Below are 12,429 nucleotides of genomic sequence, written 5' to 3' on the forward strand. Positions count from 1 at the left end.
AACCCCACATTGGCAGCGTCGCGAGTGACGAATGATCAACGTCCAACCTTCTCTTCCTCTCATCCCAGCCATCTCACGGACTCCATCGCGCATTCCAAGGCGGATTGACTGGAAGATCCGCCTCTACGGTTTACTGCCATATATCTAGCTATATATCATCCTGGCCGCGTCCCACCTTGCACCCTCCTACCCGGCCACGCATGGGAAATGGCTGCTGGCTCAAGACTAGCTGTTGTGATTCCCAAAATGGAACAGTCGCCCTCTTTCAAGACTAGCGAGCTCAGAAGCAATAACACGGTCATGTCAGAGCCTAATTCAACTCTCCCTCTGCGTCCCGCTCCAGAAGATGATGCCGAGCCCATCCTCGACACTGAACTCCTGGACCAGGAGTTGCAGCTGGTGTCTTCCCTCGCAAAGCTGCAGAAACTGGAAGAGATGATCCACCAACTTCGGACGCTTCTCCCTGAGCGTCTACTTGAACCGCTCGCACCAATCGTCAATCCCAAAGCTGCTGCTTCTGTTGCCGTCCCAACCTCCCCTCAGGCATTGTTCCAACGGCTCTCGCAGTCCGCCTCTGATGGCGTGCGCGAGGTCGAAACTTTCAAGTCCTTGTGGCGCGGGCGAGAAATGAAAGGCGTCTGGGAGCGCGTCGACACTCTGATCTATGAAAATGCGGGCCAGCTCCTCCAGTCCAACGGCATGTGGCAAGAGGACTACGACAAGATTCTTCAGGATATCGCGAAGCATGATGCCGCTAGGAAAAAGGAGCAGCAGAGGGCTCAAGAAGAGCAGGAGCGCTCGCAGTTGCAGTCGGTGGAAGGAGGGTGGATAGCGCTTGTTGAGAGGTTTGCTCAGACAGGCGTTCCGGGAATGCGCGTGCTGCCGCTGAGAGATTCGTCATTTATTGTCTTGCTTCCGAAGGTTGGGCTGGCGTTCAAGGTCGATGCCATTGAAAATGGCCAAGAGGGAGTCCCTGATTTCAACGTCACCAGCAAGTCGTCGTCAGCGGAACCCGCCTCAAAAGTTGAGACGGCAGTGTTGGGCTGCCTCAACGCTCGTCCTAGGAAATGGGACCTGAATTACCTCTTCGTAAGTCATAGAACGATGTCTGATGAAGCCAGCGGATTCTAATTGCAATCTAGGGAATGATTCTATCATATTCTAATCTATTTCAAGAAACATGTGCGAAGTGCGGCAAAATGCAAGATCAAGCAGCTAACCTCCCAACACTCCGTCGTCCCACGCCATCAACACCACAACCCGAGCAGCTACCAACATTCGAAGCCTACCACGCAACATGCGCCTAAGCTAGAGCTGAACCAGCACAGCACTAGTCGCGGAAAAGCTCATACCGATCAACACGCCGCCTCGGCTTCCGATCCTCATGAGCGCCGTGTACCATATCATGATAGTGATTCTCCGGCAACGCGCGCCTGTCCTTATCCCAGTACTGTCTAGGAACCCCATGCGACGGATCATCACAGAATGCCTTCCCCGACCAAGTCCCCAGATCCGGTGGCCCGTACGTTCTCGTTCGATAGTCGTACCGGTCATCGGATGGTCGGCGCGCCCAGAACAAGGCGTCGTTCTTTCGGTCCTGCACTTGGATCTGCCGGCACACGTCGCAATTCGGGATCTTGCACCACTTCAGATGATCCTTGTGCCACAATGACCAACCCGTGCTTGGAACCGCGTACTCGTATTCCTGGGCCTGCCCCCCTCCACCTCCACCGGAAGGCCCGCGACGATGTCTGGTGCGAAAACCACTGGGCGAAGGCGACCTCTCATCGAAATCGAAGCGCACCTTCTTGCGCACATACTCAGAGGCGTACGGGCCGTGATCGCGTTCGCCGTCATGCCTCTGGCTGGAAGGGTAGCTGTAACTGTATCGCCGGGTTGTCCGCGTGCGCCGCTCAACATAGATATCCGGTCCCTTGCCCGTGAAGACATCCTTCCAACGCCGCCATGTCGACCAATGCTCGGGATTTCCCGGCTGCGGGTCTTTCGGCCAGACTTGCACGAGGCACGGGTTCGGGTCGCTCTTGAGTCTCGGGCGCCGCTCTAGGATCGGTCTGGGTTGCCGCTCGATGATGGTTACGACGGGGGAATACGAGCCGGAGCCGGAGCCGGAGCCGGAAGTGGGCATGTTCCGCGACATGTGTGGTTCACGAGCTGTAGGTTGTAGGGTAGGTTTGGGATCGGAGGAGGTATTGGAGGAGGTATCGAGGAGATGGCTTCAGGTAGAGAGGACAAGGACACGCACAAGGACAGCAAGGATGAGATCGAGACCGATGTTCTAGATGGACGAACGAAAAGGCGCTGTGATAATAGTATGCGGCATACCAAAGTAAACAAGTCGCGATACCTGACGAAGTGCAACAGAACCAAAAGCAGAAAAGCGAGAAATCTACAATACTTATACCATCTCCTCTCCTCTCCATCTCACCAGCGCATTGAAAAAGCTTTCCCTTTCATCTCTTCCCCTAAAGCTCCAGCTCCAAGCTCGAACCTTGGCACCCATTGTATACTCACGGCAAACACAAACATGCACAAAGCTTAGGACACCAAGCCGGAGCTCCCCAAGCTTTTTCTTTATGTGCCCTAAGACAGCAAGCGTCTAGAATGTTCTTTTGCAGGGGAGCTGAGGATGGAAGGAAGGAAGAGGGCTCTGAGACAAGCTCTGGTCTGGGCCGGGCTGGTCGGTCGGTTCAGTGCTCATTGATCCGATCCTGTTCTTTTGTCGGGAGTTATGCGTTATGCAGGGAGTGTTTAGCGTCCCTTGCGGATGGTAGGACCACATGGGAGTAGGCATTTGCAGGGCGGTACTGAGTAGTTAAGGTTGTTAGGTAGCTCATGGCCGCTGCAGGTACGTTCCGTATATTTACTTAGTGGATCAATGAAGCCTCTCTGCATCTAAGTTATGTGTAACCTCGCCCTAGAGAAAGCCGGTCACGTCAATGACATGGCAAATTTGAGTCGGGTTACACGGTCTGACTAGTAGGTGGTCTGTACGTATACGATTTGTCTAGAGCTTGAGCCCAGTGCTTCTCAACCTAAAAATCCGCGTATAACATAGGCCCAGGTTAGCAGGAGAAGGTTACTACGATACAAACAAAAGGAATATTAAGCCGACGAAAGAGGCCCTGTATTAAGCTATATAATCCAACAATATTCGTCAAGAAAATATACTAGTTGTATGTATGTAAGCCAGAAGTAAACACGCAAGAACGCCGTCCGACCCTAGTTATCAGATAATCGCTATAGTAATATCATGACGAAATGGAAACCGCTCAGCTGCATGCAACTTTTCAGAGTGCATAATATGTAAGTGTAAATATTCATGTACCGGGATTGCCATCCTCAAGTAGAAAAGGCGCCGAAGTTGCCGGCGAACCAGGTGAAGGACGCGACTGTGAGCAAGCCCATTCCCACGGCCATTTTTATGCCAAGGAGATCGGTGGCCGAGAGGGCGTCGCTGCATGTAGCACAGACGTATTCTATAGCAAGTTAGTTATCTGATGGACGCACAAGGGTTGGATTCAAACATACCATTTAGAGGCGTGTAGGGCTGTGGGGTGTACATTCCAAACATGTAACCGTTCTGGGAGCCGAGCTCTCCGGCAGAAGCAGTATCGCCAACCTCTTTGGTGTCGTCATACACAAACAAGGTGTAAGTCGCGGTAAGCAACGGAGCCGTGGCATTGGCATCGACTTTTCCAGTGTCCCAGGTCACAGTTTGAGTTTGTTCAACGCTGATGTTGCTGGCAATCGTGTAGGTAGCACTGTTCTGAGTGCAAATCGCGACAACATTGACGGCCGTGGGCGTGATCGATAGCGATGTGTAGTTCCAAACAAAGGTGAGTGTATCCATGACCTTGTAGTACGTCGTTGAATAGGCATTCGGGGTCAACATGGAGGTACCTCCGGCAGGAAGGCGAGCGTCGATGGAGGTGGTATTGGAAGAGTGGCGCGTCGTCGTTGAATTGGACGAGGAGCCGCCGGTGTGAGTTGCCTTGGCAGTCGTGGTTGCAGTCTTTGTTTCCTCTTCGTCGCTGTCGGAGGATGATTTTGTGGACGTGGTTGTTTCCTCCGTCTGGTCGTCCGCTGTAGCGGTTGCACCGGTAGTCGCACTCTCGGCCGCAGTCGTCGTATCTGAATCTGACTCTGAGTCTGAGTTTGAGATAGTTAGTACTTGGGCATGTAAACGTGATGGATCAAGCTCACCATCTTGCCTCGGCAGGAGTTGACCGTGGTCCAGTCCGTCCAACTGCCATGCGGTTGATAGCACCGCTAACAGTAGCAGGCACGCAATCGGGAAAAGAGAAGTGAACCGCATTGTGTCTAGATGATAGTCGATCCGATTATCTGTCTTGCGTTGCTGGCGAAGCGGGGTCTCGTCAATCCCCGGGCCTCAGTATCTTATCAAACTCTGGTGTCCAGAGCAACGATCGCTCAATGTAGCCAAGCACAGCAAGAAAATATCAATAGAACGCTGTTTTTCAATCAAGTAGCGGAGGCCGTTGAGAAAAGTGACCGGAAGGGTTGGAGATGCCGGGCAGTTGTGTTGGTTGTGAAACGGAGAGGTGGCTCAACAATCTTCAGGGTCTTAGGGGTCTTCGAAAGCGAGTGGAGTGCCGGCGAAACGAGCGTAAACAAGCGAGCGACTGGATGATTCGTTCGAACGGCAGCGGAAATCGGGATCGGAGAGGGTTTAGAGAGGTCGCGGGAGGAGGACGAGGAAGAGAAGAGTGATTCGGACGCAGCAGAGAGGGTGAGAGAAAAGAATGCGAGAAGCGATGGCGAAGAAGAATCGAAACGACCAGCCGGCAGATCATGTGGCTTAACCCTTTTGGGCCAACTTGTGAGACATCGTCTATTTTTGTCCGATCCTCAGCCTCAGGCACCCAACTCTTCATCGACCATCCGATCCGATGGAGCGTTAGATCGGGGCTGTGCCTATTTCATGGCTGAAAATATTCTTGAAATATGCTTGTATATGTCTGGGGTCCTACTTGAATGCCGCACATAGTGACACTCCTATCATCCATGGCCGCGGTCGAACAGTTGATTCGAACTTGTCAGCTACCCCTAACTATATACGGAGGACTATTGCCAATAATTCGCATTCATTATGCACGCTTATTCCATTTCTCGAAACACAACAAATCATACAAGCATGCGGTTATAGGTTGATTCCCAACATAAAATGAAAAACGTCCCAGCTGTATGAGGTTCAGAAAGTCATGAAACATGGTGGACCGGAACATCGTCTCAGGTCCAGGCATCCACGGCCGGGCATATGACAACCAGGGCCACGCTTCGCCAGTCACCGCGAACCAAGCTTTGCTCAAACTATATGAATCATCAAGCCGCCACGCGCGTCATGAGCCTCCTGAGTCTCGACTCTCCGCGATCCACAAAATTCTGACGGGTGGCAAGAGTCATAATGTGGTTCACGCAGTGGGTTCGGTCACAAGCTTCACCTCACTGCAGGAGGCGGGGTACTTCGCATCGTAGTATCGGTAGATGTAGAAGAGCTGCGGTGCATTGTGCCACCAGTCGCATACTAGAAGAAAAGGGATTAGCAGCTATACAGAAACTGGACAGACCGCAGGTTATATACCTAGCCATCCACCGAATCCCTTTTGTTCCGACCATTGCAAGCCGGTGCCGTTGATGGAGAAGCCCTCCTGGCCGGTACCAACATTGATCTGGACAAATTGCCATGCTGGAGACGTCGTCAGTTTGCATTGGATTATCGATTTAATGGCCGGCACTCACCGGCATAGTTGGTAACGCCCACAGGGCCCAAGCCCCAAGGGAAGTTCGTGTTGTAGTCGAACAGGACCGTGGTGCCGTTCAAGTAAGCCTTGCTTGCTGTGTCGACGTCCGGCGTAAGAACCGCGTCGTTAAGACCAGCGCCAGTGTGGTATCCGTAAACGTAGAGGTCGTTGTGCGCGGAGTTCTCGGAGTCTGAGGTCTTGAGGTAGAATGTATCGGGCTTGTTGTTCTGGCGACCGGCGATCGCGGCGGCGGAGGCAGCGCCGATCAATAGCGAGAGTGTGCTGAAGAACTTCATCTTAACGAGAGAGCTGGAGATAAAAACAAAACAAGGCGTTGGAAATCAAGGAATACCCAAAGAATGTGCTGGTTTGACTTCTGAAGAACAAGGTGACGACGAGGCGGGAGGACACCAGCTTTATCAAGGGGAAGTGGCAAAACTAGCTCTCGGTCCGCATCAGAGCAGCCCAAGCTTGAGAGTGGAAGGATAAACGAGGCCGAAATCTTAATCCTGGATTTATCCGGAGGTTCGTGCTCGAGGTTCCAGTGGTATCGCGATGATTTGTGGAGTAGAGGGGCAAACTGAGACATGCTCTGCACTGATCCTGACATCAAGCGACGAAACAACCATTTAAGGGCGATCATTTTCCTCATCGAAGAACAGCGTCGCTTTCATTGTCGACGACCGGTCCGAGCTCCGACATTATTAATGGTCCGTGAGGTTGGAAACTGGAGAAGAGGTGAGCAGGCTGATCACAAGGTCCACAACTGGTTGCTGTGGAATATGGATTGTTTGATAAAGATGGGCAAGCTTCATCATGATCGGAGTATGGGCGATCTCAGAGTGATTGGTGCGAGATTTGGTATCCGATGAGAGACAAGCGTACGCCATACAGCGATGGAGAGACATCAAGAGCAGCGCCTTGATCATGGGCTCATGAGCAGTTCATATCGACCATCGCCCATGTGAGAAAAGTGTTTTTTTAGTCGGCCTTAGCTCGAGACATCCCGCATTAGATCGGGGCAATTGGTCGGTGATCGGCAGACCCATAACAAACAAAAACAGGAGAGCCCCTTAAAAGAAAATAGTTGATATATAACATTAATTTAGGTCTTATATATATAACAAATCCTCGATGGTCTAACGGTCATGATTTCCGCTTGTCACTTCTAGCAAGAACAAGCGCGGGAGACCTGGGTTCGACTCCCAGTCGGGGAGATATCTTTTTTGCTTTTTCACTCTATGGGGATAGACCACAGTTCTGCTAGGCTGAAACAGATGGTTCAACGATCAGGCCACCAGTTACATCATGATCATCTTTAATAGCTCCGTAGGCTTGCCGGTACATCGGGGATGCTTACTTTTCTACTTCTGTCGGCTTGCTGTTCCACTATAATCTCGGATCTTGTCCCGAAGCCATGATATATTTTGAGGCCAAATAGTTGTTGCCATGTCAAAGATGAGTTCATTACTGTTCATATATAGAAGAAGCTCGGACTAAAAAACAATCCCATAGCTCTGTAGTACGCCCGTGATGTGGTCTATGAATCATAAAGCCTACCTAAAGACCAGAGAAATCACCTCCCCTCTACATACTCAGGCTTCAATTGCCACTTTCCCCGACCGTTTCTGCCCTTGTCCAGCACGGCAATCTGCTTCAACATTTCCTTGAACTCGGCCGATCTCTGCGGAGTGGTGCAGTACCGGTTGAAATGGTCGATCAGATTCTGTGTATAAACTGACCCCCCGTGAGTCGTGATGAAATCTCGGATCATTGTGATGAAATCCTTCCCGCTGGCCTCGTTCCCAGGTGCAGGGCTATTCGTGGCGCTTCGGGATGAGGGCGTCCGAGATGAAAGGTTAGCGAGGATACTTGCCGACGACGGACCAGCCATGGCACGTCTGGCTGTGCTACTACGTCCGCCGAATGGCCCGCGCATGGGCATGGGCGATTCCTCGGGTTTTCCGGCGACGCCAAACTGGCCGGTCCAAGTAGGCGTTCCGATGGGGACGGATTTGGCAGCTTCGCCTGCGCGGCGGAGTTGCTCTGCTGCTTCGGCAGCTACTCGCTTTGCTTCTGCTTCGATTATCTTGGGGTCTGCCTTGACGACGCGTTTGCCGTTCACGATTTGGTCATGCTCGACGGCTGAATGGACGCCCGACCGGGCGAATATACCCTCCATCAGGCGTGACTCGGAGTTTGTGCCGGGCTCCCCTGGTTCCGTCTTCGCTTGTTGTTCGGGCTCGCCCTGAAACTGCTCGATGGAAGCAACTCCTGTGACCTTGCTGATGTCTTGTTTCTCGGCCTGTATATCGCGCTGGTGACTATCCTGGCGTGCTGTTGAGGATTCTTTGCCATTCTCCTCTTCGTAGGTGACTTCAGCTTCCTTAAAGATCTTGCTGGTCTCTGTTGGGCCTTGATTTTCATCACCCAGGGCAAAGAGGTCGTGTAGGTCACTCATCTGAAAGGTCTGCCGTTGCTTAGGGTCTTTTAGGATCTTGTTGGTCAGAAATTGCTTAAAGATCTGGCGGTGGTAGATCTTCTCCTCAATAGTTCCAGCAGTCATCAACCTGTAAATGGTCACGTCACGCTTCTGTCCTAGCCGCCATGCACGCTCTCGGGCTTGTACATCTGTCGAAGGATTCCAGTCGGGGTCGTAGATAATGACTCGGTCTGCGCCGGTAAGGTTGACGCCTAAGCCTCCAACCTTGGTAGTCAGTAGGAAAACATGTAGATTAGGGTCTTTGTTGAACTCGTCGACCATAGTCTGTCGGTGCTGGATGGGAGTTGTGCCGTCCATACGACGGTAACTGAACCCAGAAAGCGAATTAACGAACTTCTCCAGGATATCCAGCATAATTCGGTGTTGTGCGAACAAAAGTGTTTTGTGGCCCGTATCTTTCCACAGCTCAAGCAGCGACTTCACTACTTGCATCTTCCCCGACTTCGTAGGGTTTCCGTAGTTCGGTTTTGTGTGTAGTAGCTTATGGCTCTGCAAGTCCGGGTGGTTGCATATCTTCCGCAGAATATCAACCCCATAAAGCACCTGTCTTCGGCCCCTTAGAATAGAATGCATATCTTCGGAGCCCAAGAACGCCTCGTATGCTTGTCGCTGCGGCTTGGTAAGCCGGCAAAAGAGAACTTGCTCGCTCTTCTTGGGTAGATCAGCTGCCACGTCAATCTTAAACCGCTGCAGGAGATACGGACTAATGGCGTCCTTGAGGGTTTCTGCACACTTGGCAGCCGTCTGCACCTGGAGGTTAGAGGCGTTCGCATAACCGCCCTGCCTAATCGGAAACTCAAACTGATTTCGAAAGTTCACCAACGTACCAAGGCGCATTGGGAAGACAAAATCAAACAGCGACCAGAGTTCTGTCAAGTTGTTCTGCATTGGTGTTCCTGAGAGAATGATTCGATGAGGCGTTCTAAGCTCTTTAGCGTGCATAGTAATAGAAGTGTTGGGGTTGCGAATCTTGTGGCCCTCGTCGAGGATAGTACCACCCCATTCGACGGGTATCAAAAGAGAGGCGTAGCTCTGCAGGCCCGAGTAAGTAGTGACTAGCACATGTCCTTCTTCGACTACGCGTTTGACGACCTTCCTGGCCGCTTTCAAGCCACTGCTAGAGCCACCCGATTTGTAAGTTCCAGACATAAGTGCATCCTCGCGGCTGCTTTCACTCTTTATGTTTACCATTCCACTACCAGAAGTATGCAGAATGGAAACACGGAATGGCGGCCACCAGCGATGGAACTCGTTGACCCATTGTTTCATGACAGTGGCGGGGCAGACGACGATGATGGGTTTGGTCAATCTCTTGCTATAATGGAGGCCAGCCAAGAATGCAATGGCTTGAATTGTTTTCCCCAGACCCATCTCGTCACCGATGATACCTCCCACTTGCTGCTGATGCAACTCCCACATCCATTGGACCCCGGTCTTTTGGTAGTCAAATAAGAGTGGATGTATGTCACCGGGGACGCGGTAGCCGTTGTCTAGGTGTAGGTCTGACTCAGTCGGATGAGGCATAAGCCACTCTTCGTCTTTGGGAACCTGGGTATCTGCTTCATCTATGTCAGTACTCTGAGTTGTATGCGGCTGGCGTGATCTCTGGGCGCGTTTCCGAGCAGCGCTTCTTCGAGTAACCCAAGTCTGGAGCCTAGATTGGTATATCTTCTCATTGCCGTCATCTAACCCGCTGAGATCCTCCACCTCATCGCCGCTTTTCGTCTTTTTAACAGTGACTGGCTTCTCCTCGGTCACAAAATCGTTATCGTCCTCGGATGAGGATTCTTCCTCCTTGTATTCAGCGTAACTGGCCGAATCATCTTGATCTTCAGATACATGACCATTCGAAGGCGTTTCCATCTCGAGATCTGAATCTTCCGATTTGATAACAACTTTGCTCGCTTGAGACCTCTTTTCCAGCTTTCTTCTCTTCACGGGGCGCTCGGCAGAGGGTTCTTCGGTAACGCTCGACTCGCTCGTTTCGTCGAAACCGAAGCCGGGGCGCAATAGATTACGATGAGAGACTGCCGACCGCGCCTTCACCTGTTCCAAAGCTTCCAACTCATTACGCTCATCCTCGGCATCAATGAGCGCATCTTGGAGACTTGCCAAAGGGCCTGCACTTGAACCTGTTCCCATTCGTGAAAATGGAGTGATCTTTCCGGTCCTTATGAGGTAGTCTCTGCGGGATTCGTTTGCCATTCTCCCTGTCCCACTTGCTTCCATGTTAGTCTCCTGCTCTTGCCGCCGTCCATCGATACGCTGTTGGATCTCCTTGAGGTCATTTGCAAGAGCCGCATTGCGCTCCTCCAGTTTTGCTATATCAGTTTGGAGACGTACTCGAGCTGATGTCCCAACAGGTTGCGCTAGTCGCTGATGCAATCTCAGGATTTGCGATTCAAGTTTTCTAGAGCGAGGATTAGCGCATGTACATACCAAGAGGATAAGATAATCACTCTTTCTCCTGCTTCGTCTTATCTAGTCTCTTGCTATCACGCTCGTCGGCCTGTTCCATGAGCAGCCTATCGGCCTATAGTCGTTGTTAATGCATATTCGTTTTTAAAAATAGGACAATTATACCTGGCGCGTTATGTCTCTCTCCAAAGCATCCTGGTCACGGATATCGGCCTGGAGCTCTTTCAATCGGCTCGCTTCATCTGCAGGCCTCGACATTTCCTCGTTTGGTGCTGACTCGTCCGCAGGCGGAGGCGTAGCCCCGAAGGAAACTTCTTGCATCCTGTCCTCGGTGCCAAGTGTCTCCAAGGAGTCTTCTGGCTCGCTCTTTACATTCTGATCCATGATTAAGACGTTGCAATATAGAAGGAAGTGGACCAGTAGTGAGTCGTATATGATGATTGAATGAGTGATACTGAGCTATAAGACGGTTTAACAAAGCAGTGAATACCGGTAGTCCTTGGCAGAGAGCTTGGTTCTCGAGAGACGATGAAATGATCACCACAATATGGACATTTCACAGTCTGCGGCTTGCGAGTCCCAAGGGTCAAACATCGTGTTGAGATAGCTTGCCATGAATTTCAACCAGAGACTTGGATGACTCGTTACCCGATGCGTATCGTCATTCGTCACTGTTACCTGACCATCCGGATTGTAGCCTGATGTCCACCGCCCTTAAGACGCCGGCAGAATAGCATTAGTCATCGCTCCACACGTCGAACAGCCTCCCACGTCACGGTCGACACCCGACTTGACTATCCTCAAGAAGCGCAAACTGCGGTTAGGAAGGATTACACACGATGGTTATTGGTAATGCATGAATGCCCCTCGGACTGCCACGAAGTCAGTAAAGGCTTTGGGATCGCTTTAAGAGATCTCCAGACCAAGTCCTCTCTACACTGTATTGCGGAGTTCCGGAATTGTGGCTAGCAGAATGGCCAGACCTTTATTTAGCGCCGACTCCAGCGTTGTTTCGACTGAAATATGCCGGGCCAGCTATGAGATACATGATTACGAACTCGAACCTTGGACAGATCAAGTGTTGAACACGGACGTGAATTGGGTAGCAATCTACGCGACTCAAGGGGCAGCTGAAAGTATATGGCAGCGAGATCGTCCAAGAGGCTGGGTAGAGAGGGGCCAAGCGACGGACAAGCACACTGATATTCGATCAATTTTATTTGTAGTCTACTCCATAGCCTAGTTTACGTATCTGCGCAGCTCTGCTCCGGGCAGTTGCAATCAGAATAATTTCGCTGGGCGCCTGATGTTGATATCTTCGTGGTTCTTGCCTTCTTGCTCGTCCTTCTGAATAACACCACATACTCTCCACGCCATTGTTCAATCCCATCCACTATATCCTGTGTATGTACCGAAAGTCGTGAGACCAGCAACAACAACTACGACGTCTCCGTCGGAGAAACGACCTATTGCAGCAAGTCTGGCCTTGAGCTGGCAAAAGGAACCACTGTCGGCGGCAGCCTGAGGCCTCCAGATTCCAACTTCACAATCACGCATCGCTGTCTCCGCCTCCACGAACGTCCTCTCGATTCCTCTCCTCCCTCTTGTTCCCCTTCCCCTCGACGACTCTGTCTTGACGGCATCTCAGAAGTGCCGTCATCCTGTGTGTGAGCGTCTGGCTGAGCTCCCCGTTCTCTCCGGGACTTCCAGTAGTCGACACTCTCC

At 51.5% G+C, this 12,429-nt stretch overlaps 5 protein-coding genes and 1 non-coding gene across 6 annotated transcripts; 2 read left to right on the plus strand and 4 right to left on the minus strand.

Moving 5' to 3' along the window:
* Positions 1–246: 246 nt before the first annotated feature.
* On the plus strand, positions 247–1,307 carry BDW74DRAFT_180458 (RNA polymerase II mediator complex subunit MED27 domain-containing protein; the record flags this gene model as incomplete). The annotated part of the gene is made up of 2 exons (XM_073729754.1): positions 247–1,089; positions 1,143–1,307. The coding sequence occupies 2 exons, from the start codon at positions 247–249 to the stop codon at positions 1,305–1,307; spliced, it is 1,008 nt and encodes a 335-aa protein (XP_073581486.1).
* A 23-nt stretch (positions 1,308–1,330) lies between these two features.
* On the minus strand, positions 1,331–2,158 carry BDW74DRAFT_180459 (uncharacterized protein; the record flags this gene model as incomplete). Its single annotated transcript, XM_073729755.1, has 1 exon — positions 1,331–2,158. The coding sequence occupies one exon, from the start codon at positions 2,156–2,158 to the stop codon at positions 1,331–1,333; it is 828 nt and encodes a 275-aa protein (XP_073581487.1).
* A 928-nt stretch (positions 2,159–3,086) lies between these two features.
* BDW74DRAFT_157534 (uncharacterized protein) lies at positions 3,087–4,759 on the minus strand. The gene is made up of 3 exons (XM_073725160.1): positions 4,225–4,759; positions 3,550–4,170; positions 3,087–3,497 (listed from the first exon to the last, which is right to left on the minus strand). The coding sequence occupies exons 1-3, from the start codon at positions 4,334–4,336 to the stop codon at positions 3,361–3,363; spliced, it is 870 nt and encodes a 289-aa protein (XP_073581488.1). The 5' UTR covers positions 4,337–4,759; the 3' UTR covers positions 3,087–3,360.
* Positions 4,760–5,049: 290 nt separating this feature from the next.
* Positions 5,050–6,803, minus strand: BDW74DRAFT_157536 (uncharacterized protein). The gene is made up of 3 exons (XM_073725161.1): positions 5,782–6,803; positions 5,624–5,728; positions 5,050–5,566 (listed from the first exon to the last, which is right to left on the minus strand). The coding sequence occupies exons 1-3, from the start codon at positions 6,077–6,079 to the stop codon at positions 5,454–5,456; spliced, it is 516 nt and encodes a 171-aa protein (XP_073581489.1). The 5' UTR covers positions 6,080–6,803; the 3' UTR covers positions 5,050–5,453.
* Positions 6,804–6,911: 108 nt separating this feature from the next.
* Positions 6,912–7,000, plus strand: BDW74DRAFT_t158. Its single transcript has one exon. It is a non-coding gene; the product is annotated as a tRNA-Asp (tRNA).
* A 150-nt stretch (positions 7,001–7,150) lies between these two features.
* Positions 7,151–11,341, minus strand: BDW74DRAFT_157538 (DNA-dependent ATPase RAD26). Its single transcript, XM_073725162.1, has 3 exons — positions 10,870–11,341; positions 10,746–10,819; positions 7,151–10,696 (listed from the first exon to the last, which is right to left on the minus strand). Exons 1-3 carry the CDS (start codon positions 11,086–11,088, stop codon positions 7,360–7,362), a joined length of 3,630 nt encoding a protein of 1,209 aa, XP_073581490.1. The 5' UTR covers positions 11,089–11,341; the 3' UTR covers positions 7,151–7,359.
* Between the last annotated feature and the right edge of the window lie 1,088 nt (positions 11,342–12,429).

This window comes from Aspergillus multicolor (assembly GCF_047715735.1).
Source record: "Aspergillus multicolor strain CBS 133.54 unplaced genomic scaffold BDW74scaffold_22, whole genome shotgun sequence".
NCBI classification, from domain to species: domain Eukaryota; kingdom Fungi; phylum Ascomycota; class Eurotiomycetes; order Eurotiales; family Aspergillaceae; genus Aspergillus; species Aspergillus multicolor.

Coding starts and splice junctions, on each gene's coding strand:
- BDW74DRAFT_157536 (XM_073725161.1), bottom strand. CDS start 6,079: ATGAAGTTCTTCAGCACACTCTCGCTATTGATCGGCGCTGCCTCCGCC. Junction 5,729..5,781: donor GGGCGTTACCAACTATGCCG/GTGAGTGCCGGC, acceptor CGACGTCTCCAG/CATGGCAATTTGTCCAGATC. Junction 5,567..5,623: donor GGGATTCGGTGGATGGCTAG/GTATATAACCTG, acceptor CTTTTCTTCTAG/TATGCGACTGGTGGCACAAT.
- BDW74DRAFT_157538 (XM_073725162.1), bottom strand. CDS start 11,088: ATGGATCAGAATGTAAAGAGCGAGCCAGAAGACTCCTTGGAGACACTT. Junction 10,820..10,869: donor AGAGAGACATAACGCGCCAG/GTATAATTGTCC, acceptor CAACGACTATAG/GCCGATAGGCTGCTCATGGA. Junction 10,697..10,745: donor AAGACGAAGCAGGAGAAAGA/GTGATTATCTTA, acceptor TCCTCGCTCTAG/AAAACTTGAATCGCAAATCC.
- BDW74DRAFT_157534 (XM_073725160.1), bottom strand. CDS start 4,336: ATGCGGTTCACTTCTCTTTTCCCGATTGCGTGCCTGCTACTGTTAGCG. Junction 4,171..4,224: donor ACTCCTGCCGAGGCAAGATG/GTGAGCTTGATC, acceptor TCTCAAACTCAG/ACTCAGAGTCAGATTCAGAT. Junction 3,498..3,549: donor GCCCTACACGCCTCTAAATG/GTATGTTTGAAT, acceptor AACTTGCTATAG/AATACGTCTGTGCTACATGC.